General features: G+C 40.8%; 1 protein-coding gene across 15 annotated transcripts in view; it reads right to left on the reverse strand.

Moving 5' to 3' along the window:
- msi2b (musashi RNA-binding protein 2b) overlaps positions 1–27,201 on the reverse strand; it is a 213,085-nt gene that overhangs the window by 144,874 nt on the left and 41,010 nt on the right. For all 15 annotated transcript variants that reach the window (XM_079481925.1, XM_079481932.1, XM_079481926.1 and 12 more), the window contains exon 6: positions 7,987–8,079. In XM_079481925.1, the coding sequence (XP_079338051.1) occupies positions 7,987–8,079 (93 nt within the window). The remainder of the gene's footprint in view (positions 1–7,986; positions 8,080–27,201) is intronic.

Consider the following 27,201-nt stretch of genomic DNA (forward strand, 5'->3'; position numbering starts at 1 on the left):
GACCGCCCTACGGGATCCATCTCCACAGACAATAAACCCACAACCCCCATGGTGTGTACTCAAACTCACAGCACTCTACGATGACGGCTGGGGCCACGTGCTATCGCACCAGCCCTGTGGAGTCCGCTTAAAAATACAAAACAAAGGCAGGTAATGTATTGGCATTTGAGTTAATTAGAGCTGTGGTCTGGACAGCCCTTCACCGCTTCCTCGTACGGTCGCCTCAAACAGCGCAAACAGTCTTGAAGCGCTCGCTAACACTACACGCAAAAGCCAGCGTGTCAGCATGCAGCGTATATATTTATCAATCCAATCTGCTTTATCCATTTATCCTTCGCGCTTCACCCTCCTCCATCTACACAGAAGAAAAACAGCAGAACCTCACAGTTTTTGACATTCATATGAGAGGACATGCCCTTTAAGAAGAGCTCATAGTGAATTCCATCTAATTATTGTACGTGTGGATGATGCTGTTTCTTAAATCTCGTCCTTGTACATCTCACTCACGCTGAACTGGCATCTTTCTACACAAGCCCCTACACAGCGGCGGGTTCCAGCTAGCATGTGTTATGCAGCGATTCTCTGCTGTGTATGCCTGGTAATTGCATATGATGCCCAATACCTCCGAGGCTTCATTAAAGCTTTGCATCAAACCGCAAGAAAAAAACAAGCAATAGTTTCTAGTAAGCATAAGGAGGGGACAGAAACAAGGCCATTTAAAGCTTTCAAAGCATTTTGAGTGGAAGAGGTTGTTATCCCAATGGGACATTGTTTTATGTGTTTTTTCCTACATTACTCGTGCGCGACGTGTAACAGCGTGTTAGCGTTCAGGCGACCCAGCACCAAATAAGCACCCATGCTGTCAGCCCAATCAGATTTCAGAGGGACGCCGAGGAGAGACAACTCTAGTTATAATTTCGCTCTCATCTCCTCCCTTTTCTCTCCGGCTCACACTGACTGTTTTCACGCTGAGCATTTAAATGTTCCCCTTTCTCGTATCCGGCACTCTGAGCTGATGAGACGTGCGAGCGTATCAATCTTCTCCACCAAAGGAGAAATTAAAACAATAATCACAAAAAGAGGACCAAACCCGCTCAGAAATCACAATGGACCAAGGTCTGAACTACGGCGAGATAATCCTGTTTTGGGAAGCATCACGTTTGCAAGCTGTCACTCAAGGCCTTTGTGAAATATCACCCAACAGCAGACTTCCTGTGAGCTCACAGCAGAACAGGCCACAGCGGTCTCTCTCCCTAAGAGCCAGCCTGGCAGGTGCAGGCTTATTTGAGGACACATCTTGGAAGCGGCTCCTCCAGCTTGAAGATCGCAGGAGCCCCCTGAGTCAAAAGTTATTACCACTCCAAGGCTCTCCACAGGTGAACGGGCGGCGCTGGTAGGAGGATTGGAAATGTCACGGTCTCTATAGAAATGGGCAACTTTTTTTGGCGTTAAATCCTAATAGAGCAGCGAGCTGATTTAATTGGTGCGCTCCATGCCTAGGGAGAGGTGGAAAAGATCGCAATCGGCCGCTGAGGCTTCAGGCACAGTGGGACCGGTCAAAGCTGATCTGATAGTGCCACTCAATGCAGTAGGTTGAGACGAAGCCCGTGCAGATCTTTTGACAAAAACGACAAAATGTGGGCAAGCTAAGAGAAACGATTTGCCTTCCATCTTTCCCTTTGGCCTGCGGTGTGATGCTTGCTATCTCTGGGTCTGCAAATCCTCAATCATGGTCAATCATCTTAAAAATAGCTGGCCCTTTAAACAGATGTGACTGACCCCAAGGAGGTAACCCTTCAAATGTGGTTCAAATGCAATCCATGCTTAGAAAGAGATCCTCTTGGGAGATTTACTTGGATAACACAAGCTCAGGTGAACCAAGGGCTACGAGCAATGACACCAGGGGTTGGATGCATTCGAAAAGAAAACATCTAGGCAGAATGAAGGGAAAAGAAAAAAAGGTGGTTATATTATGCCAATAGAGAATAATGAGATATTTCACCCAAACATTAAAGTTCTGTCATTATTTACCCTCAAATAGGAAAAAAAATGATTTTGGGTTTCCTGTGCAAAAACAATAAATGGGGAATAAAGGTTTCAAGGTTCCTGCAATAATGACAGAATGTATATGTGCATTATATAGATTATTTTGATTAAACTACAAGATAAGACGAGCCAGAATGTCATTTAGGCTACTCACCCTCATGTTGTATCATAAAATAAAATCTGAAGAATGAGAGTGTTGCATTTTTCCTCAGCACAAAATAAAGAATAAATGTAAATAAATAAATATTCTACCAAACATATCCTCCTGTGTTGCACAGATAAGCAAGTCTCACAGGTGTAAAACAACACAAAGGTGAGTTATTCATTCCATAGACTTTCTATCTATGGGTGAACTATCCCTTCAAATGGTCTACAGCTGTCTGCAAATCTGCAAATACAGCTTAAAATCACAAAAACTAACTAAACATCTTAAAGTTTCAAATAAGTTAACCCAAACACACTTGAACATCCCCATAACATACGCCAGACAATCTAAACGCATACATCATTCTCTTAAAAAGACAGCCGTGATGCGAGACCTTCGCCTATGCTCTGACGCAATCTATAAGACTTTGAGACCAGCTTTCATGCCCTCTAAATCATCTCAGTGCACAGGGACTTTGACGGAGAAAAAGCAATTAACAGAATGATTAAAGTGATTAAGTTAGCCAAATGTGGTCAAGCTCTCTCTCCATTGGACAAGGCGAATTATAGTCGTCCAGGTAAATAATGCCGTCCAAGCAGAAACAACTAGTCTCCTGATATGGATAATGTACAAGCGCAGAGGCCTTCTGGTGCATACAAGGCAACTTAAGAAAAACCAATCCATCACTGCAAGGTTATAAATGATGTACTCCGGGGAGGTCCCGAACAACAAGATGTACTGCCGAACTAAGGAGACTGGAAAGAGCAAAATCAAAATGGAAATCATTGCCAAGAAGCAGTTTAACTTCCGATTCTCAAGTGGCCGTTTTAAAATCATCCCCCCTTGACTCCAGGAAACACAGCCAATACTTGGAGCAAACAAAGGTCAGGAAGAGTGTTAAATCATTTGTCACATTTTTCCTTCAAACAGCCCCGGCTCTCGCTGTAACCACGAGCGAGTCGCTGGGTTTAAAGCATCAAAAACTGAGGGGAAATCTTCTGGGTACTCCGCGTTTTATTTTCTCCTTTAAAGATCATTTACACTCAGACTTTCAGAAGAGAGCTTTCCTAAATCCCTGGTACATTATGAAAGAAGAAATATTACGTTTTTTTAATATAAAAACAGTCCCCGCTGCATTCGTGGACTATTATGATAACAAATTCCTATGACTGAGGTTAAGAAAGAGGCTCGAGGGGGGTAAACCATTAGCCTTTGAAAGTACGACACATTAACAACACGCACAAAATCTCCATCGAGAACCGGTCGAAAAAACACTGACAGCAATCTACAAAAAACACGCAGGTAAGAAATGCAAGGTGACATTTTGATAAGTGATGAATTCTAGGTATGACGACGACACACAAAAAAACTAAAGAAGGACAGTGATCAATCACAAGGCGAGCGCCAGCACACAGAGGCGGAAAGCGAGCGAGGTCCGGGTCGGCGACCTCAGCCCTGCCCAAAATCAATTGTGTTTTCAATCTTCACAAGAAGATTTGGTTTCACACAAGCGCTCCGAAAGCCATTTTGAGACCTTGTTAAAGACTCGGCGTTGAAACAAATGCGGGTGTGAGCTCCAAGGATGAATGGAGTTGGGTGGGGGGCGTCGAGACGAGGGGTCATAACGTGAGGGGGGAGGAGTTTGGAGAAAGAACTAATCTCAAGCGGTTCAAAAGCTGCTACTTTTCCTCACCTTCCCTTTTGACTCCTCACCGGATTCTCATTTGTTTTCTCCCTTCACTCCAGAGGGCACTGGAGAGCGGGGAGCCCATGATTGAGTATTTCATCCGCCCTTAAGAATTTCTACCTTTTGTTAGAGACTTCCCACTTGTGTGAGGCCACTGATGTGTGGAGAACATTTAAGGGCTTCGGGCTCCACAGACGTCCGCTGGGAATTACCGCTAACCCTCGCATTGAATAGAGGACACTTCCCCGACCGGTCTTAAGGAAGGTATTCTAAAGGGCCTTTTGATAAGAAATAACATCTCGGCACAGACAATGGAGTTCTTTATAAGACATTAAAAGAAAATAAACTGGCAAAGCTAAAGCAACACACTGTACAAATACTCTGAAAGACCTATTGCACAAAAAAACATATCTAGTATAACCAATTGAATTAAAAGTTTTATAAAGTTTCATAACTTTCAATAGAAGCCTTTGTTAATCTATATTATTTGCTTATGTATGGTAACTTTAATCCTTTCATCCAGTTCAATGCATTTATATAGTGCTTTCAACATGACGACTGTCTTAAAAATGTAACAACATTTTACACTTAATCGAACTGGTGGCTAATTCTAATGAGCTCATTCGTACTCTTTCTTATGATCTCACCTAGGTGACCGATGTTTTTAGGGGTGGACATTCACGTTTGCTTCCTTTTTTGTACAGTAAACTGTACGAATTCATACAAAATCCCCACCTTGTAAAATAGTAAAATTTGCCCATTAAAATCAGGTTGACTTCACTATGTATCAGAGTCAAAACCTTCCGTGATCAAGCTCAGGGCCAAGAAACACTCTGAGTGTAAAAGAGGAAGCCTTGGGAGAAAAATGATGCATCTTCAAAACAACTTCGGACGGCAGCCATTACTCAACCCGCTGTTATGTTTCCAAAGTCACCCCCCTGTACGAGCGAAACCCTTCAAACCAAATCCACCTTTAGTCAAACAAGCTTATCAAATCAGACTTTTATGGCTCAGTGATATGGTAAAGCTTGCAAATAGAGCAGTACACTGTTTTTATTTCCCGAGCCCGAGGTAAATTGAATGCCATTATTAAATGTTAGCGGTTCACCAGGTATGCTAAATTAACAGTGAGCGTTCATGATGCAGTCATTACAGACGGCCCACTATCCACGGCCCTAGAAAGAAAATCTGTGACATGTTTGCACAACAGCTTGACAATACACAGTCTGTCACCAACACCGGTGCATTATGGCTAAGTGTGTCCGGTGTTCAACGTGGGCCGGGAAGTGAGTCATGAGTCGAAAGCACAACAGAGAAAATAAAAACGTGTTCAAGGACAAAAATAGAGAGAATGATGCCCAGTGGGCAAAATAAACAAAGGTTTTCCAAATCAAGCGCTGTCTTGTTTCAGATTATTGTGTTTCACACTGCTATGTTACATTACACTAAGTTCACAAAACAAACAGCTCCTGGATTGTGACTGGACAAAACAGTATTTCATCCATGTAACACCTATGAGGCAAAACACCTGTACACCCAACTTCTGTCCTTCTCTCACACACAATATCTCATTATCCTTCACACAAAGAGTAACGTGAGACATAACATTCATGTTTCAGCGCTTCCAGTGACTCTTTATCTGGACTGGAGAAGGTTAAAATGCTGCCCTCGAGACAGCAAAGGTTGGCTCTCGCCCAGGCCGATATGGGAACCAGGGCAGAGGAAGCATAAAGGCTCGATTGTGGTGGAGCACTGGCTTGGAAACAACTTTCAGGCCTAATGAAACTAAAGCCTGGCCACATCAGCGCTGCGAGCTCCCTCGTGAGAGAGAAAGAGAGATGGGGTGACGAAGTAAACAGGAGTTGTTTCAACTTAGTAGAATAAATGTGCTTTGTATTGAGACCTACTCCAAGCCGATTACAATAAACCTATGAATAAGCTTAAGCCCCTCGATGTAATTGGGCCACATGAAGGTGTACACGACTCGTGTTTGTGCGACGGTGAATTTCATGACAAAAATCCATAAAATAGCTTGACAAGATATTATTTAATCACAACACATAGATTTGACATCGCACATGCATTGGGTCTGTCATCTTAAACGTCTAAAACGTTTCCTCCGGGACTCGTTCTGTCATGCTTTAAAACAACAACCAAACGTAGCGCATTATCACAAAACGACTGTATGCTAATGAAAAGTGGATCTAACTCAAAGAGCCATTGTGCACATTGTAATTCGGCAGTGTTGTGCAATAAATGCCTGTTAGTAATGCTCAAGTGCGTGTGTGTGTGTTTATGTGTGTGTGAGGCCTTCCTCCCCGAGTGTAAGCTGTCATGGCACAGAAAAAGGTCTCAGGAAGAACAGAGCTTCTAAGGAGACAGATCCTGTGACCCCGCTGCCCCACGCCACCTGCTCTCCTCCCAGGGACTTCGTTCTCTTTCTACTCGCCGTGCGCCAGGAGACACTGTTAATTGGCCTACGCACACGCCCACACACACAAACCTCCGAGTATCAGCTGGACTGACACCAGCGTGGCACAACCTCCAGGTGGGAAGACTTGCAGAGTCATCTAGAGTTTGAGGTAAATCAGCATCCAACCTTCTAACAACTCACTTTGAGGTCTCAAATCCGTGTGCAGGCTGAACTACCAACGGTCAATTCCTTGTCTCCTAAGACGGCTACTTCATTAAATCACATCCTTTTGCCAACTTTCAACCAACAAGGGCGCTGAGGTCTTTAGCATCTCATCGTGTGTTATTGGAGTAAAATAACAACCTACTCCTCTACGTAAAGACCATAGATGACGATTGTGGCGCAACAAAGTAGACTGTAGAAAGAGGAATATAGTGTAGTGACCTAACAAGCTACAAATCCTCCGCCGCTCCTTTGAACACAATGATTTAGCGATTGTCTGCTGTCAGAGTCGGCGCTGGCGAAAACACCCCCAGGGCAAGACGTACGGCGCGGGGCAAGTAAAACATCTGCATAATTGAGCCCTTCAATCAAGTCAAGTGTGTGTTAGGACCACTCAGACACAGCTGATTACAAACAAATGGAGCTTGGTACTTATACACGTCTTGAAATAGGAGACAGCGAGCTTATACAAAGTCATATCATACAGCAAACAGAAAAGTTCACCTGGGCCACACGACGATAAGCGTGGGCTATCAATCTTTGACAGCCGTGCTGTAGATAGAGTATTTTACCGAGCGGGCTGGATCCGCTTGGACCTCAGCGGAGGCTGGTTATTATAGAATAAAAAATAACACACCAAATAATCACACCCTTATACCATTTATTATGGTAAAAGCTTAGTAAACCTTTGTTGTAAACGTACAACTGTACAACCATAGTTTAACCACAAATAACGCAACTCATTTTGTTTTTATTTTATATTTTAATATATATTTATTTCAATTGTACTGTTTTGTTTGCACCGTCTACAGAGTTCAACGGACTAACATTTTACTACAGGTTGCATTTGGGTAGTTGACAAATAAATGGGTAAATGTGTCCCCTCAGCAACATTTTGAATATAAATCTCTATTATGCCATTTTATATTATATAAAACCTTTATTTTATAATGTAAAATAATATATTAGTAACAGTTCGTTTTCTTCATTTTTGCTGTGTCACATCATAAGACACGTGTGCAGTATATCTGTCAACCACCTATATTTATATGATATGTATGTGGGGAAAAAAATCTTGAAATGTCATGGTCAAACTATGGTAACTGTGGTAAAACCATTGCTATTTCTGGTTGCTGTTGTATGTCAAAACTATGGTTAAACCATGGTTCATTTTCATAAGGGTCGCATGACTTGTCTGCTCAGACAAAAAGAATACCTGAAGTGCCACAGAATCACAGCGTTCACACTGAAATGAACTGACATTGTCAGTGCACATTCAAATGTTCAGCGTTGAGCGGGATGCTTTTGCTACATCCGCTAAAGCAGATAAACACTGGACTGGTCTTTTATCTCCAAACCATCTCAGCCCGCTTGAAAGCCTTCACATGAAAGAGTTCTCTGACGGACGGCGTTCCTCATCACACGCGAGCATCTGTCCATGAAATTAGCCAAAGGAAAATAAAGGGACCTTACCTTGCCAAACTGTTCGAAATACTGCTTCACATCTTCAACTACTGTGTTAGCCGATAATCCGCCTACAAATATTTTCTTTGTTCTCGTGACCATCTGGAAGAGAAGAGAAGACAAGAGATTAGGCCCATGTGAAAGCATTTCAGAGCAAAAACATCAAACGAACGGCAGACAAAAGCGGCTCGAGGAAGCTCAGATGGAGAAAAAAGGCAATTGGGAGATGACCGGTTGTGGGTTTTTGGTCCCGTGAGGACACTAAAAAGGATGTAGTGTGTGATTTGTTGAGTGTGTGAGAGAGTGCTTGGGGACTGGGTAACACCTAGCATAGCAAACTCAGAGCTGCTTTCACTACCTGTCCTCTCTCTCTCGGCATTACAGACTTGACACTTTTTGTTTCACACTAACAGAAACACCTGAGCTGTGAATGGTGTTTTTCTTGTGCGCGAGAAGACTCGACCCGCGATCCCCTGTTCCATTTAAGAAAATTGGAACTGGAACATTTCGTCAGGAAACAGGACAGTTCTTGAGAAAGGCACGTCGCGAGCAGCTTGGATAGCCGCTTTAATTGAGTTACAAACAAAAGGTGTCAGAGGTGCTAAAGCGAACCGGGCCAGATCTCAACCAGAAAGACAGTCACGGAGGTCGCAGTCATGCAACCAGGCCCATTTTTCAAAACACAATTAACTCTCCCTGCTGGAGAGGTGGAGTGGCGAGACCCGACTTCTCTTCATGCACGTTAATTGCGTGCACTGAGAGATAAAATAGCCCACCTATCATATAGGGCCATGATAACGGCTAACAAGAGAGCTCCTCTGCCAATGTTAAGGCCTTTTTGAAGTTCACAAAAAGAAACTTGTCAAACCATGCTTTTCACTAAACCCATGCAGAATTATTTATCAAATGTGAGCGATGTCGTTGAAGTTGGAGCACAGTGTGTGTTCTCCAGAAGCGTTGAGCTGTGACGCTCAAGGAGGAGACGCGGGTGTAAATACAACCATCGTGTCTCCCAATTGCTAAAAAACACAACCTAGCTTGTGTATAAAAAACTCTCTTTATACTTGTGTATAAAAAATAAAAAATGTGACAAAATAGAAGAAAAGAAAAGAAAATATACTTTAAGAACTTTTCAGTAACATTGCCATTATATTATGAAAACGTAATTTCTTTATGTTTGTAATTATGTATTTGTTTTGAAAATATTTTAATACATATAAACCATTATAAAGTACTTCACTACATTTCGTACTGTAAATAGGACTACATGTTGTTTTTTTTACTTTTTGTAGTTAGGAAATGGAAAAAGTATGATATTTGCTTTATAATGTTGTGAAGTGAAATTTATTTTAAAAGTAAAAAACATGTCTCAATTTATTCCAATGATTTTATAACGTTTTTAGAACATTAAGCAATTTCATACAATATTGATCAGACGCTCTCTCTTTATATTACTGCAAAAGCGTCTTTGATAACTTTGAAAGAACTTTTAGAGGACAACAAGCAAAAGATCTGAGAGCTGGGTTCCTAATCCCATCACATCACCAAAAACGTCCAAAACATGTGCTTCTTGACAGTGAGAAAAAAAATAACCTTCATTTACACACTAAACCCCGGTATTTCCCCAACCACAGCTGACGTTGAAAAAAGTGAAGCAACCCTGAGAATTGACTTTGACTTCATTCAAATCCATCATACACCATCTTGGCAACCGCAACACCCAGCTCTCATCTGTGCTGGCTGTGTCCCAAACCCTCTCCAAAGCACTTTCGCTCTCATCTGCACCCCACCATGGTTAATCTGTCTGTCTTTTCCCCTGTCGTTTTGTGCAGGCCTGGGCCACCTGACGTGTCAGTGGAGAGTTAAGTTTTTAGTGGCATCTTTATGTCCTCTGACAGCACCAGCTTCTGGCTGATGGGATTCCTCAGGCCCTGGAACAACGCAATTACTCTGTCCATTTCTCTCCATGGTGACAAGAGACCATAGCAGGCCTTTGCTCTCTCCACGCTCCCTCTCTCGGGATTCGAAGGCAGATAGTGTGCCTCACAAACACATCGCGCTGCTGACACTGCTAGCTCGGCTAACTCATTAGCATTTGGAGTGCTAGTGTGGACAATGTAATGACCATGACCATGACCATGACAGAAACGAGTATGTTTGGCTTTCAATTCTGAAAATAAAAATGGTATTGTTGGTGTCCTAGTCTTATCTGCTTAAGGCTGGTCTAGCTGTTTTTTAAGTGACCGAAAAACCTTTAAACTAGCAAACAAACCACCACAGTCAGTTTTGGAAGAGCAGCTTATGACCATGACAATATATATATATGTATTCAAAAATATAAGATCTAAATAAGGTCCAAACTGCTTTAAGTTGATTTAGCTGTTTTCAAAATGTCCTAAATCTATTGAAACCAGCTAACATCACCTAGACCAGGTTTGTGAGACCAGCAAACCATCCAAGTCTGGTAGGGTCCACATCAGTAAAAAATAACTACAACAATGCGATAAATTAATCTTTTAGCTTTTGGTTGATTCAGAAAAAAGTAAAAAAAATGTAATGGTTTGCTGGTCTAAACCTTCTTTATGCTGGTCTTGCTGCTTTCCAAGTGCTCAAACCCCATTTAAAACATGAAAACCGAACAACATGACCAAGTTGGTGACAAACCAGCTATGGGTGTGTTGTTTTAATACCGGTGTTGAAACAAAAATGACTACAACAATGACAGAAAAAAGACTGTGTCACATTTTATTTGTGAGAGCGTCTGGCTCGACCTTTCTCTCCCGGCAGCTTTTCAAACACCATGCTGCTTTAAGACATATGCAGCAGTAACGTGCGAGTCATGAGGGAGAGGTACCAGCTAACCTCAGCGGGCTGTGACTGAAAGGTGTCGGGAACGAATAACTCAAACATGTTCTGTACCGGCGCGTTCTGGCGAAAGGAACCTTCAGCCTACTGCTGAGGGATTCACAGCTTCGACTCTAACACCTCCATTTACAGCCGCTCATTATCTGTGCAAATTTGAAAACACATTCATGTCAGATATTATGGGAAAGCCTTTAACACAGTTGAGACATGGAAAAGGTGTTGCAGACAAGTTATAGCAGTGAAGAGTGGGGGTATAGTCAATGAAATGAAAGCCATGAAGCACATGACTATGAAATATTTTAGCGTTTTGATTAACTACTAAATTTGTCTATAAAGCAAATATTTCTCTTACAATTTATGGAAAAAATGACTGCAAACTAACATTTAGAAAATTAGCTAGTGACTGTGAATTGAGCTTTCGACAATGTGTATATATAATTGTATTCATCCGTTTGTTTATTTAAATTTAGCGTCATACATTGTGTATACAAATATATTTTTTAATATACTTATTTACATATTTATGTGAATTTCTATTTATTTTTTAGGGCTAAACAAGTATTTAAAACGGTTTCCTGAGCCTAAACCATTTTGCAACAGTAAAAATTCTAATCTAACCTGTCGTGTGCGATTTCGCAGGAGATGCGAGTTTGACATTGGACTTGAACCTCCGTAAATATAAGAAGATAAAGTAGCCTGAAACTCTGTGTTTTGAAAACAAATGGCAAATAGAGGAAAACGTTACAGATTGCACCCATAATGTAATTGCTAAATGTACAAAACAAACACAATACGTCTATAAAAAAACATTCATACAAAACCCTGTGGCCCATGTAAAGGGTCAGGGAATGTCTGCCAAAATGATGACGACATATCGCAGGAAACTTCGCTACCGCAAGACCTTAAATATTCAGCCGGGAAAATCTATGAATATGAAAGAGCACGTCTCGCAGCAGAGCTGAGATATAAGAATGGCACAACGTTATGTGTGATAAAGCATAAGCAGTATGTTTAGAGATACTGCGCGTATGAATTTATGCAGAGCAGCAGAGTATGTTGCTTTTAGTCAGCTACTGGTGCTGATGTTGCGGTTTCAGTCCCTGTCATCTTCCACCAGTATTGCTTGATGCAACTCGGCATGCCTGGAGAACATTTCTTGCCTTCCTCAAGTGAACGGGAATGTCAGCAGACACAATGTTTCCAGGAGATGCAAGTCTAGCTGAAGGTTTCTACCGGTACTGAAACAAGTGCACACGATCGGAGATGATGTGTATTCTGCCTTTATAATGCGTTACTGCCATTGAAATCATAAAAGGAGTAAGGTGTCTGCAAGGACTGGCGTTATTTCTGTTAAGATAAACAACAAACATATTGATTCATTAAATGGGTTTAATGCAGTACTTTTTTACTGGGTTATTTAAACTCAATGCTTTATTTAAAAATCAAATGCAGAACGGTTATTTAAAGAGACGGTTCACCCAAAAATAAAAATTATATCGTCAGTTATTTACTCTTGTGTCATTCAAAACCTGTATATGACTCTATGAAACATTCTTGTGTCCAAACAATGAAAGTCAATGTGGGTCAATGTTTTTTTGGTTACTAAAATATCATCTTTTGTGTTCTGCAGAAGAAAAAAGTCATGCAGGTTTGAAATGACATGAGGGTGAATAAATGATGACAGAGAATTATTTTTGGGTGAACTATCCCTTTAAATACTGTGAAACTTAAGCTTAATACAGTGTGTTAACACAAACTACAAAAAATGTAACACATTATATCGATTGACATTCATTTATAACTCCTATCTGTGGTAAAGTTAGTTCCTCTAAAGTGCCTTTTAGTGACATCACATGAAACACATTTGCATTGAAAAACAACAAGACATGAATTTGCTCACACTCCTAAAGTACAACGACTCCCAGGAAGGCTTTAATTCTGATAATATTACACACCCAAAATAACCAAGACACAATATATGTGCGGCATGAAGAGTGGAACGGGAGGTAAATTCGATTTTTAAATAATAATACATCATTTGTAATATTCGGTAATACGCAGTCAAGAGGTGAACATTACCGGAGATTACCATGCACCGTGTCTCTCTGCTGAAGCTGAGGAGAAATGCAGGAGGTAACTGTGACGGCAAAGTTCACCATCTATCTGCGGCGAAATAAAATGGATCGAGACGTATCCCGCAGCCTAAATTGAAGGAATGTGATAGGAGTGACAATTTAATATTGCATCTACTCTCCTCTGGGCACAAATGGATCTAATTAAGATCTTTCATTAGATGCGACGCAGCCGAACCCTCCCTGAAAACATGGATCCTTATCGGCGTGCAGGACAATCGCAGGAATACAGTCATACCAAATCAAGTTGTATCCCCAACACGGAGGGAGGGGCACGACTCGGTGGCTTCTGATGGTTATGTGGAGTTTAACAAAGAACAGAGACCAGGGAAGGTGAGGCGTCTCGTTCATCTCCAAGCACCTGTGGCACGAGAGTTCCCCTTCCCAGGATTCTTCTCTCTGGCGTGTTTGGTTTTTATTTGTTTACTCTGGCTTTCTGATGAACTGTGTAGTGGCCTCTTGCTGTTGATTGCGGGAGGCTGAGGCTTATAAGCTTATCGTGAGTGAGGACCAGCAAAACGATGCTCTTGTGTTGTGACGAAGTGTCTTTTTTTTAATCAGTCCTCTCTGCCTAGCTGGATGCCCTTCTGATTAGAGTGAGACTCCCCTCCTCATCTTCCTCCTAGGCTTCTTCGTCATCTCAAATCACATATTCATCACTGATTGCCGTCTCCTTGTTCCTGTACTGAATCACACACACACTTCTCAGGCGAACACACTAACATGTGGTTGGGAAAGGAGAACGTTTTTGTATTTGGAGCTAGATCTATTAATCCATCCAAAAAAACACACACTTTATCTTACTTAATATAGACGGTTTCGGCGGCAACAACATAAACAAAGGGTATGTGGGCCAAACTTAACCTTCTTAACAATAAAATATGAATATAAATGAAAATATAAAAATGTAATTCTTATAAAACAAACACAGAGTGTAAGTTAACTTCAGAAACCGTCTATAGAACACTTCGCAAGATGTAAAAACTGGTCCAGAAGCACCTCCAGTTTTTGTTTATATAATTTAGTTCATCCTACATATAGAATAAAACCGTTAAGATATTCGTTTAATATTTTTATTCTGTTATAAATGTTGTGTTGGTTGTAGTTTGTTCAAACATCTATGTAGTGTTGATAAACTAGGAAATTTGGAGCAGCCTTGGAACCACGTTGTTTACGTTTTCCTGTTAATTTACATATTTGAAATCAAATGACGTCTCACTGGCATCACCAGAGAAATCGTACATTTCACCTCAACTTATAAAACATTATTATAAGCTTACCATGGTGAATCGTGGTAAGGAGACCGTTTTAACAGTGCCTTCAGCATTTGGTGAAATCATTTTTGTTTATTATAACCAAAAAAAAAGTTAAGAAATGCAACATCAAAGTCACCATGAAATCAAAACTGACAATTTCTTTAGGGCATATTGTAATTATAAATGATTTACTCGCGTGTGTAATTTGTATTTATTCATGTGCTTTCATACTCTTTTATCAAATTCTGAAAATGTTAACCCCTCCAACAGCTTCCAAAATTAACGTTTGCTCCATTTCTAAATAAAACACCTATTTTTCTAGATCCAATAAATTCACATAAAAAAACAAGCCATGCCCTCAAATTTCCTTTCAAAATTTCATATGGAAATACAATTTGTCCCAATACTGAAGCTGATTGTGACCTCCAGTTCACAGGGGTTTCATTTTGTTCACAAAAACACATATTCAAAACTAAAAAGTGATCTAGAAATAAACGGTAATGTTTTTATCGAGTATTCTTGAACATAATGTACTAAACCGTACAATAAAGGCTGGATCAAATATCTGGAAAAATGATCTATGAGATATTTACGTGGAATCGTTCGGAAACAATGACACCGCTGCAGCGAACTTCAACACGCTCTGTGAGCGTTGACGCTCGCATGAATGACAGAATCCAGCCCGCCTGCCACATTCTATTCTGCTGCGTCTAAATTTAGGCCGCCAAGCTCCAATTTGTACACAATTTCGCAGGGTGGAATTTTAATGTCGACATTCAAATGTACTGTGCCAAAGAGCTCCTGCCTCCACGCCTGCAGCTAACCCTGATTGACAGGCGAGGCAGAGGCTTGACCGAAAGCTGAGAATAACTGATTAGCAACGTTGGCAAAAACCGCTAGATGCGCAGCTCCTCTGCCCTAAACCTCCAGTCACACATCAGACAAGATTTATTTGATGCAATATCAAACATTGTTAATCTTCTCTGTGTGCGAGACTATCTCTGGTGTAAATAAGAGATTTTTCTGTACTCCTGTAGATTTACTTTCAACATATTTACGTTCTAATTAACAAAACCTATTAAGCTCTGGAATCCAAACCACATCAAGTCACCAGAACCCTTTGTTTTTAAGATAAGTCAAACTGGCTTTACAAGTCCCTTGAATTTAATTGATAAAATGTTATCATTTATAAAACGAAGTTAACTAGATTAAGTTATGTTACAGTTTCATTCAAGGTGTATATGTTTGGAGAGACAAGGAGGGAGAGTTTGTCTGTCTCCAGGGTAAAACTAGTCCAATCCAATCTCCAGCGTATATTTATGGAGCCCTAATTGATAACCACAATGCCATTACACTGAGTAGATGAGTGGGGTAGAGATGCTTAGTGCAAATGGCAGGTGACAGCCCAAAGCTTACAGCAGCCATCTTCCCGCTGACAGCGATCGGCTGCCAAAAACAGGGCCAAATGAGCTTCTGCTGACCCCCAGGGCACCTAAATGAGTGTCTGGCTCTTTCAATGGAAGATCCCTCCCAAGCCACTTAGTGCGGCCCAAGGACTCAAGGGTTGAATGAAAGCAGACCCAACAGGTTAATGGCTGCTCATTTAGTTTGAGGCCATTTACAATTCTAATAAACATAATATTCAAATCTGGAGACGGTTGTGCACGAAATAAAAAAGATGCACATGTCTGTGTGTGTGCAAATTTTATTTCTTTAATGATTGCTTTTGAAAGTGTGAAAACGAATGGTCCCGTACACGTTTTCAGCAGCAACAACATAAACATGTCATGTGGCCCCAACTTAACTTCCGGTAGACCACCGCAAAGAATCAAAAACTGTTGATTAATTCAATACAATAAATATACAGTAAAATATTAAAACAAATGAACATTGATATAAATTAAGCATAAATTGTTAAATTACTAGCCCCTAGCCAGACCGATAACCAAACAGTTATGAGTTAACTTCGGGCCAGGCTCGTGCATCCAATGAAACCGTCTATAAAACATCTTATAGGCAGAGAAAAGTAACACAATTTCTCAGACAGCTCAAGCAAATCCAAAGCTTCAGAGCTTCAGGTTAAAGGTTGTGCTGACTCGGAATGTCCCGGTCTATCTCCAGAAGTGCCATGAAAAATCAAGAGATATCTGTGAGCACCTCCATAAAAACAACCCTATATTCTAACTGCTGAGCCGGCACACTAAAAAGCTCTTTATATTTGAATTTCATAAGACTAAGGGGAAAAGGAAAACTACTCTCCCCTTTGATTGCTTTGGTCAATTCGGATGCAAAAATCAATGCTGAATGAATCCTCATTCACAGGTCTCACCTGAATCGTCGATGCAATTTTGGCTCACTTGAGCGTGTCAAATGGGGGGTACTGTAGCTTTAAGAGTGACCAGTGGGAGCACTCAAAATCTCTATACACCGATGTCACATAGCTGGGTCATCTGATCAGTGCCTTGCCAAAACTGTCTCATGTGAAGAGAACAAACACTGGTGACCAGGTCACCTCAATACAACCGTGGCATTACACACAATTAATGTAAATCAATTACCACATCAGCCCTCTAATGGTGAACAAGACCTGTAATACCGAACAGACAACTGTAAAAAATTCCAAAGTCATTTAGGTCATTCCAAGGTCAGTCATCAACGTGTCCATATTGAAAGATGTTTTTCAAAAACTAGATTTTTACGTTCAGAAGTGGTGTCTTCCCATGCAAAACTAAAAAAAACTAGCTAGATTGGTTGCCATATGTTGTTGGAATCTTTGCGCTTTGAGTTTCCTAAAGAAAATGTGAATCTGGACATCCAAGGTTTTAGAAGGACAGTGTCAATATGAAATGCCCCCCAAATCTCTAACATTGATTGACCTCTAAAAACGACAATTGGACCAGACTGAACAATTGCTTTAGAGTAGACCAAGCATTATACTGGATGAATATAGCTGAAAGCCTCTCTCATCCATTGACCATACCAGTATACTGTATGTATGGAGTTTTTCGATCATGTTTAACCTATAAATGCTACACAAATGCGGTGAGCGTTCTTTGATACAGACCTCGGCATCACATCTTGGTAATTCCAAACTAACAGCAATATTCCTCAATGACAAACCACAGCAATGCCCCCCGTGCGGCTTTATCTTAATGATCTGATGTGCTTTACACTCAAACATAGAGTCGATAGATTATTGTACAGTTATGAAGATAGATCGCGGCCGCTCATAACTCCTTATAGGACCCAGGAGATGGCTGGGCCGATACACCTCGCGGTCTCCGTTCCAAAGAACTTGCGCTGAATCTCAATGAGCTTTCAGCCTTGATAAACAGTCTGCAGAATGGAAAAATATTTTCCCATTAAGGGTGGGGGGGTAAAAAAGAAACGGGAGAAAAAATGTAACGCTTGCCCCTCAAAGCGATTTTGAAAAATTAATATGCTAATTAAGTGTTTGCTTGGGGCGAAATCTTCGAAACTTTAGCAGGGGAGTTATAAGCACTTAACAAATTACTTACACCATTACGCTGCAAGCTGTATACATTTTTAAAGCGACTGTACTTTCTCTTTCCTCGCTCGGTTTTCACAATAGATCTTGCTTTTCTTCCCAGACATTTTCTCCCGAGCTGCCATTTAGGAGTATAAAACGATATCAGACTTTTTGTCCTTCTGTGAAATATTAAGTATAGCACCAGCCGAGGAATTTATCAGTGCCGTGCATCGTTCCAAGGCAGACCTTCAGCAATCCTTTCTACTTCTAAAATGCCTGAACTCGAAGTGAAATAATCTCCACACAGCAAGACGAAGCTTCACATCAGTTTCATCTGTCGAGGAGAAAGAGACGAGCTAACAAACACCATCAGCATCCATTTTGCAGGCCCTGAGCCAACTTTGAATTCAACAGAAGACACTTTTGTGAGCTTTGTTGCATGCTGAACGTGTTTGTTTGCATTTGTTTGCTTGCGTGTGTACACACACCCTGTCAAAGACGTCTGAGCAAACGCAGACCAAACAACCCAGAGCCGTATCTCAAGTCAAGATCGACTTCAATGAATCCCATCTAAGACCTCGACCGTCACCTGTGAATTTAGTTAAAACAAATTTAAAGGAACAGCTCATCTCAAAATGAACATTCCGCTAATTACAGTTTCAATCCCAACTTTCTTTCGGAAACACAAAAGGAGGTTTTCAGGATTGTTTTCTTCCATTGAAAGCAAATGGAGACTGACGCTGCTGAGCCACAAAAAAGAACAATACAGCACAATTAATACGATTTCACGTTTTCTGAAGCCATTCAACAGCTTTGTGTGAGGAACAGGGCGACATTTAAGTTGCTGTTTGCTTCCCCTCAGTAGAGCTCCTCATTTGCATCCACATATATTCAGTGAGTTGTAGGATTATAAGTGAAAAAGTGAATTTAAATTCTGTTCCTGGCCACGTTTGAATAAAAATATGCAATACTATTGTTTACCACATTAGAAAAAACTAAATACAACAACACAATAAATACAAAATGAACTTGCATTTCACAATTGTTTGCCATAAAATTGTCAGTTCTTTTGTTGCAGTGCTGTAACACTGACACACCTGTTCACTTACAGATATTGAAAGTAGGAAACATTGGTTTTATAACACGTAACACTTACAATAAGGTTGTATTGTAACACTATAACATGAACAATGAACTAATAATGTTAGTTAATGCCAATATAATTATTATTATTATTATTAACTATTGTTAACAGTTTCAATGTTTGTTTTAATAAATGTTTTAGAAAATGCTGAAATTAGCATTACTACTAATAATAAATGCTGTAAATATTGTTCCTTTTTAGTTCATGTTAGCTAATGCATTACCTGATCTGCTTGTGTTCTCCATAGGAATCGAACCCACTACCTTTGTGTTGCATGCAGTTAAGCAGCAGGAACATGCATCAGGTTGCATCAACAATCATCACACACACCAAGAATAGAGAAAACGGAAACAATCTTGTTACCAATAAACGAGTGGATTGCACATAAAGTGTCTGTTGGGCAGGCTGGGGGTAATTAGGACCCAGAAGCCATAGGCAGACTGACGCAAGGCAAAGGTGATGGACAGACCAGATTTGGATCAGACAGCATCCAGCACTTCAAAAGGCGATCTACTTCCACCACCACCGCCTTCTGAAAACACAGCCTTTGAATGGAGACGTGGCCAAGATGATAACCACTGGAACATCTGAGGCATGGGACATGAGCCAGCTCTGACTTCTATTCAGCCTGGAACAGACACGGTGAATAGATATGTTTTTACTTTTCATTCTGAGGTGTCATCTCTTTACAAGAAGATCATCCAAATGGGATAAGAAATTAGACGGGTATTCAGACACACCATCACAGAGGCAGAAGCAGTGAGCGGCTTCTCCCGATGGCTTTGTATGAAGAGTCTAAAACACCTATGGGTTCTGTTTGTGGTCCACAAACAATAATCTTCCAAGAGCACTCAAATCCTGGAGAAAATGCATACTGCGGAGTTACAACTACAACTCTGACACCTAAGCTGTCAGAAAATCTGACGGGCAGATGCAAGATTGTTCAACATGTTTTGGTGCAACATTTGCCAGTTTCAAAGGCAAAGGGTTGTATTTCTCCGATTCAGAATCTCAAATTCACATACACAACATCATACTGATATTTGGGAACTTTCGTTTTTTTTATATTTACATAAAACATAGATTTAAAGAAATGCTACAACATACGCATTTGTGCACAGGTCAAACTGTACAAAAGTGAGCCATATAAAGATTTCTAAAATGTTCATCCTCAAACTATGTTGCTCTATTAAGACCCTTCAACACTACCATGAACTATTTGTTGCATTTAAGGTTCTTTATAGTGAAATTAAGTTCCTCGGATTATAAAACGTTTTAAGAACATTGCAAAAACGTTTTATCAACACTACACTAAAAAGTTCTTGTACGGCATCTCTGCATATCAGAATCCAGTTAAAATATCGAGCAATTATACTCCTATAAAGTTCACAAAACAGTAATAAATCACAAAACCCCTAAAGAATGTAATCAAAATAACTATACTATATATTAAAAAAAATACTTCCACGCCATAAAACAAACCATTTCCTCATCTGCCTCAGCTATTTTGTAGCAGGTCGTAGGGCTACACTGACTATCATTCTAGCATTCAGAATCATGGTGCCTTAAGGCGATGGCACAGTGGCGGATGCAGCGTGAGATTGATTGCTCCGGATGAAAGTAAAAGGGATAAGGTGCAGTCTGAGCGGGCGAGATGGCTCTAGGAGAGGGCACTTTCACTTTAATAGGACGATTGATTGATTGATAGCAGTGGGTTCTCCTCTGCCACCTCCTTCAGTGACTTTTCCACAGCGCGTCGATAAACTCTTCCACAGCCGCCACGTTGAGATTTTAGAGTTATATAATCCCTATTGATGTACCAGCATTAACCGTCCGCATACAATGCGTATAAAGCCCGAGCTAGATTAGGGAAGTTACGGGTATGGGAAGGATTATTGACCAGGCGAAAGATGGAGCGCTACGTTATCCTGCGGACGGGAGAATTGCTCTTTCCTTATCGCTAGCTGTTAACAGAGTTCATTTGTTGTCGGCAATGAGCGGAAGGAGTATAAAATCAGGGGAGAATCGTAATATCACGACTAAACTGGAAGCTATGGCGATAATCATGTGTTAAAATCAAAGCGAGGTTGTTTGTCGAGCGAATAGAGCTTGGTAGGGGCTTGTAGATGAGCGTAACCAAAACAGCATTTCACATTATTGTTACTAGGCAGCGAGAGGCTAACAGAACCTCAAGTGAGGGATTAACTTGCAATTAGGACGATGGCTCTTATGAGTGACTCTGTCTTGGGAGGGAGGCCATACTGCTGTCAAGCAACACGCCACACAGCTGCTGCCGCAGATCTGCATCAAAACAACACGTCCATGTGACTCTACGTAACGTTTTCACTTTCCATGGAGATGGAAAGAAAAAGGCGAAAACCCAGTGACATTTTGTGCCAGGACAGCCATGTTTTTCCGAAGGCTTTAAGTAGCTCTGATCAATGGTCTTCCCTCTCTGAGTGATTAGTTTAATCCCACCTGTGGTGCGCTCAAGGACTAAAGCCATCAGAGAAGCATTTTCACTCAAGCCAACCAAAAAGCCAACACATGTTCGACCGGGTCAGTTATTTTCCTGCGAAAAGACACTCTTATTATGTAAACGATTTAAAAGCACAGACTCAATAAGAACAATAACCTTGAGGTGTTTACGTAATTATTTTCATTTGAAGACACTATGAAAATAAAACAAGATGCCGCTTTTAGATTCATGTGTGTTAGCCACCGCTATGCTAGTGTAATATGAAATTCACAAATGATCTTCGATACAAATGTAAATTCAGGTAGAATCGTACACTTTTTGACACTTACACTTAGCACCAAAAATGTTTATCTAAATAAATTCCCCCTATTTATAGCCTTTTCCAAGATGTTGCAAAAATACTGATGAGTCATCTTGCACCAAACAAAAATCACCTCTAAGTAAAAACAAACAACTAGTAAACGGGCGAACCATTGTTCATGAACTTTTGATCGTTTAAAACAAGAGACGACATTTGAAAAAAATGAATTTGAATAAAACAAAATAAATCGTATATAAAAATACTTCATTTATAAAAATATAAAAATAGTACCAAATATATATAAAATTCATACATTTAAATAAGAAAATTACCACCGAAACAGCTTTTAAAATAAAAAATAAACTACATTAACACTGTTAAGAAAACTACGCTCATCATCATCAAGCAGATTAATGGAGGCATTCAGCAGACACTTACGCAAAGTCATTTAGCTTCACATTTAAAACCATTTCGATCAACAGATGGCAAGCAATTCAGAATCTGTTAGGAAAAAAAGAGCATACTGTACAGACACAAACAAGTTCAAACTCATACAAATAAACCCAATAAAGAAACAATAAGCCAAGTGCAAACCGTCTGTTCACATCTCTTTAGTAATTAAAAAGGGACTTCCAAAGAGTCCTTAATGCATCTCAAAAATCAACATCAAACAAGCTTTCGACTCGAGTAACACGGCACAGGTTGACTGGGTTTTAAGAGAAATTCTGAGGTGGGAAGAAACACGCTGGCAGAACTGCGGTAGAGCCTAAAGCACATGTCCATACACACACACAGAATGCTGTTCATCCATGTGTGACCTGCCTCTGCACTGCTGCAGGGGTCGGCTATAGTGGGAGTGTTTTTCTCGGTTAAAAAACGCCTCTCTGAGTGCGACGTGCTTTTCAGCATCGAGTCCTCACCTCTCTGAAACACTCCATTACTCTCAGCCGGCCCAGCGCCCCTCGCTTCCGTCAGGCCCTGCCTCTGCGACCCCTGGCCCAGATAGAGCCACTCCGTTGGGCTGTGACATGAGAACCCCCCCAATGCTCACCTGCTGAACACTGTGACTCTACTGATATATGAGCTTTTGAACATAAACACAGCCTGTGCTTCGCGTTTTACATAGAGACTGCTGCACAACCTAAACAGCGTAAAATACAACAGTGGGACCACAGCGCAAGAGTTACTTTCAAATGTTCAATGAAAGGTATAGTTCACCCAAAGATTTACACGGAAAAATATACTTTGAAAGTCTGAAGAATGTTGGCAAACCAACAAAAATGGACACAATTGTATGGATGGAAACAGAACCCCTGTGACATTTCTCAAAATATGTTCCTCAGAAGAAAGACTAATTTGCGGGTTTTGAAAGACATGTTAGTGAATATATGATATTTTATTGATTATATTTATTTTTGAGTAAACTATCCCTTTAGATAAGGGATGTGTTATTAAGATAGCTAACTATAAATGTGTTGACAGTTTAATGAACGGTAAAGTTCAAACCAAACACTAAACTAATCCTATAACATTATATTTTTTTCAAAAATGTTTCGGTAACACTTCAGTATAGGGGGCAATTCTCGCTATTAACAAACCATGAACTATGACTTTCCCCCAATAAACTATTCATTTGTTGCTTATTGATAGTTATTAAAGTAGTTGTTAGGTTACAAAGTATTGGTAGGATTAGGGATGTAGATTATGGTCATGCAAAATCTGAGCTTTATAAATACTAGTAAACAGCCAATATGCCAATAATAGGCATGCTAAAAAACACCTTGTTAATAGTGAGAATTGCCCCCTATACTGAAGTGTTAGCAAAGTTTCAAACACTGTGCCGATTGTTGTAGGTCAGAGTACAAGCTATCAAGCATGATATCAGAATATCGCAAACGTAATTATTATATTACAAAAAGTAATGTAGCAAAAGATTTAGGTTAATATAGATAGCAGAGAGACAGGTGAGGTTGATATACGGCAGTTGACCTGAAAAAGAAAGCCGTGTGTTCAGAATTACATTCTTGTAAAAACCGAGCTTGCGCATCTAGCGTTGTTTGCGGTCACATTTGTGCCTTACGGGCATGATACTATCCCGACACGTTTAGATGAAAACCGAGTATACCCTGATATCCGACTTACATAAGCCTCCTCGATCAATTAAAATGCTTTACGTGCACAGTCGGCCAACTTCTGATGCGATCAATACGCCTTTTAAGGCATTTTAAACATGAAACGCGTTGTATCCCTGTCGCGCCATTTTGATTCGGAGATTCGGTGAGCTAAAATCCATTCTACTCAAACTCGCTCGCTTCCCCAGAGAAGCGAAAATGCGACACGCCTCTAATTTAACATCTGTCACACAGTGATATCAGCTGGGGGATAGAGAAAGAGAGGGAGCGAAAGAGAGGATGAAAAAAATGACTTTGAGAGTTATTTGAACTCAACCGGGCCGGCTGCTCTAATTAACAAAGACTCAACACACAACACGGCAAAGCCCACGATCAGTTTACACAGTAAACAGGCCAGTGGTTCTGCCTCAGCCAGATAAGGCTTGTTCAAACCCATTTCAAGTGCAGTTGTGAGTGGAGCAGCCATCGGCCACACTTTCTCTCTCCCTCTAATAGAAGCCATTAACAAGGGGCATAGCCCTTCTCTCGTGGTCTTGGATAACCGTTCTGTATAATTGAAGCCGCAGAACGGCTCTCCACAACTGGGATTTAAATGGCACGGGTGCAAAATCTGGATGAACGATTTGCCGAAAGGTTCCCGCCGCTTTCTCAAGCCTCGCTGCCCCTGCGCCGTATTTCCGTTTCGGCTCTGCTTGAGAAACATCCAACCATCTGCCCTGAAACATGTGAATATCTTCGTCAGGAAGGAACTAGCTCTAATAAACGTGCCGTTCTCTCGCCAGAGGCAGCAGTAGTAGATTGTACAGCAAATATCCCTCCCTCCCCCCCGACCGCCAAAGGCACAACTGCATCACTTGAAACAGACAGATACAAAAACCGTTGCATAAAAAAAGGAGCCACGCTGCCGCATACATCGGGTTCTACTTGAAAAGCCCTCACTCCTTTATCCGGGAGAATAGCTCCTCTTTTGTTCTGCATAAATGCCAATTACCTAATTCTCTCTAGCATGCAAATCAGATGAAATGAGGGCACGGCAGATTGCCCATGGAGCACGGCACCGTGCCGTTTCCACAGTGACAGGAAGGGTACCTTTTGGGACACTTCTCTACTTAACACTTTAATCAGGCTCCATTTAGAGGCAAAAAATGTAATAGATTTTTTTTACTGTCACTCTTTCCGGCTCTCTTCAACGCTCGTGAATAATAACAATCACTTAGCCTTCAGACCGGTATACTTCAGTTGTTGCCAATAGCTTGCACTCTGCCATCCCCAAATTTGAGAGCACTACATTTTCGCAAACTAAATAGAATTTGCCAGTTCGTATTACTGTAATTGCGTTGCCTTTGCACACAACTGGAAATAACCGATACTTTTCATGCCCATCCACCGGTGCCTGCTCTATTTGGAAAAGTATGCGGAGCAAATGGCAAACAAACCCTTTTTGGCGTGTCTAAGGTGAGCGTACCTCTTTGTGCTGTATAATATGATATTATGACAACTTTTAATATGGCCTTTGAGGGAAATGGGTAGTAGCTATGGCTGCAAGATAAAAAAAATCGACATTAACGAAATATCGCCAATGTGGATATCGCAATGGTTTGCAATACTTTTATAGATGGTTTCATCAGACGCACACGCCAGCTAACTTGCGGTCTGTGTTTGGTTAAAATGTATTGTACATTTAATTTATATTAATATTTCATTGTAAATTAATTGTATTGATAACTGCTCAACAATTATTGTTTCTTTGCAGAGGTCTACCGGAGGTTCAGTTTGCGCCACTTAACGTTTGTATGTTGTCGCTGAAACCATCTATATAAAAAGTTATGTGTAGTCACAGTTTCAGGTCGGTTGTTTTCTTTTGTTGCTCTCATAGTTTTAGATTTTAATTATTTTATAATCATTTAAATTGCCTTAACAGTGTGCAGCCCTGTAAGTTCCAGACAGGAAGTGACGAAAGAATGTCCAAATATGGTCCCTGTGGGAGTAAACTGAATACATTTCACAACATGAATTAGGAAAATAATGTGTACAGTGTTAATCTAATTTCCACAATTTGTTCACACAAAACGCTTTAAAAAGTTTAAAAGCAGGCGGCGACCGAATGTGTCCATTTGAACCATATGTGCATAAATCATCATTTATCATTTATCATAAATCATAATTCTCATTCATAATCACTCACTGCATCTGCCGGTGAAATATAGGTCAACCTAGATATCATGAGTGGTACCCCATTCTATCCATTCTAACTGAAGTCGCAATACACATCAGTATTTTAGAGTACAAAATATACTTTAAAGACTAATTCTGAAAGACGAGCGAGACGATTCAAACTGACATTGCTGCGAAAACAAGGTAACGGCCACAACGACGCTTTAAATCTTCTACAATGGATTTAATGTACTAACTGTATAAAAGCAGGGCTCCGGCTAAATAAAACTCCTCTTGGGAACACTACTTGGCAGTCCAAAGACCATACTGGATCTTCTTCACTGCCACTGCCACATCCTCATCTATATGGATACGTGCGTCCTATCAAACAGCTCCACAAACGCACACACTCGAATCCAACCCGGGCCTATCATCAACAGGTCCGTCAATACAAGCCCTTGGAACTCTCTCCCTCCAGCCCCGGACCTGAAGCCTCCACGGCGCCGTGAATAACAATGAGGGAGCGCTGATCCGAGCGGAGATGCGCTCTCCTCGTTACTGAAGGCTCCTCTGACATGTTTTAGACTTCATGGAGCTCTCGGCTCTCCTCGTGGCCACCGGCAAACAGCCGTGTCACAGTTGTCCACTGCGTAGTGCGACCTCCCTAATGAGGGGCGAAGGGTATCCGGTTCACCTCTACAGGCCACCGCTCGGCCCCTGTGAATACTAATGACAGGAACACAGTGAAGGTTAGACGCGGAGATGCAACAGAGTTTGCGGAAGGGAGGGAATAATGGAAAGGACTCGATAAATGGAGCATGAGGTATGGGTGGCATTAAGCACTCTTGTGTGGGAGTCGACGGAAAAACTTCCTCTTTTATGGCATACGGCGTTCTTTTGTTATCTTAAAATGTTATTGACAACTCACTTAAGAGGCATATGGTGAACCAAACACACGGGCGGATTTTAAACAAAATAGTCCGGCGTGACTACTGGCATTCAGCTGGGCTTTTTGGAGAAAGGAGAGCAGAAAAAATGCCGTAGTGAGAGAGAAAAGAAAGTCCACAGCTCAATTGATATAATGGATAGCTGCGGCTATATACTGTTTGCTGTCAAAGTGCTTTCAATCGCATCAACACCAATTAAAGGTGAAGTGACTTGTGAGCGACATTTAATCTTTTTCATTCAATGCAAAGCTTTTAGTTAGTAATAGACGGATGTATCGACGAGGTCAATTAATTTGCCAATATTTAGCCTTTTGAGATTAAATG

This window comes from Barbatula barbatula (genome assembly GCF_947034865.1).
Source record: "Barbatula barbatula genome assembly, chromosome: 19".
NCBI lineage: Eukaryota > Metazoa > Chordata > Actinopteri > Cypriniformes > Nemacheilidae > Barbatula > Barbatula barbatula.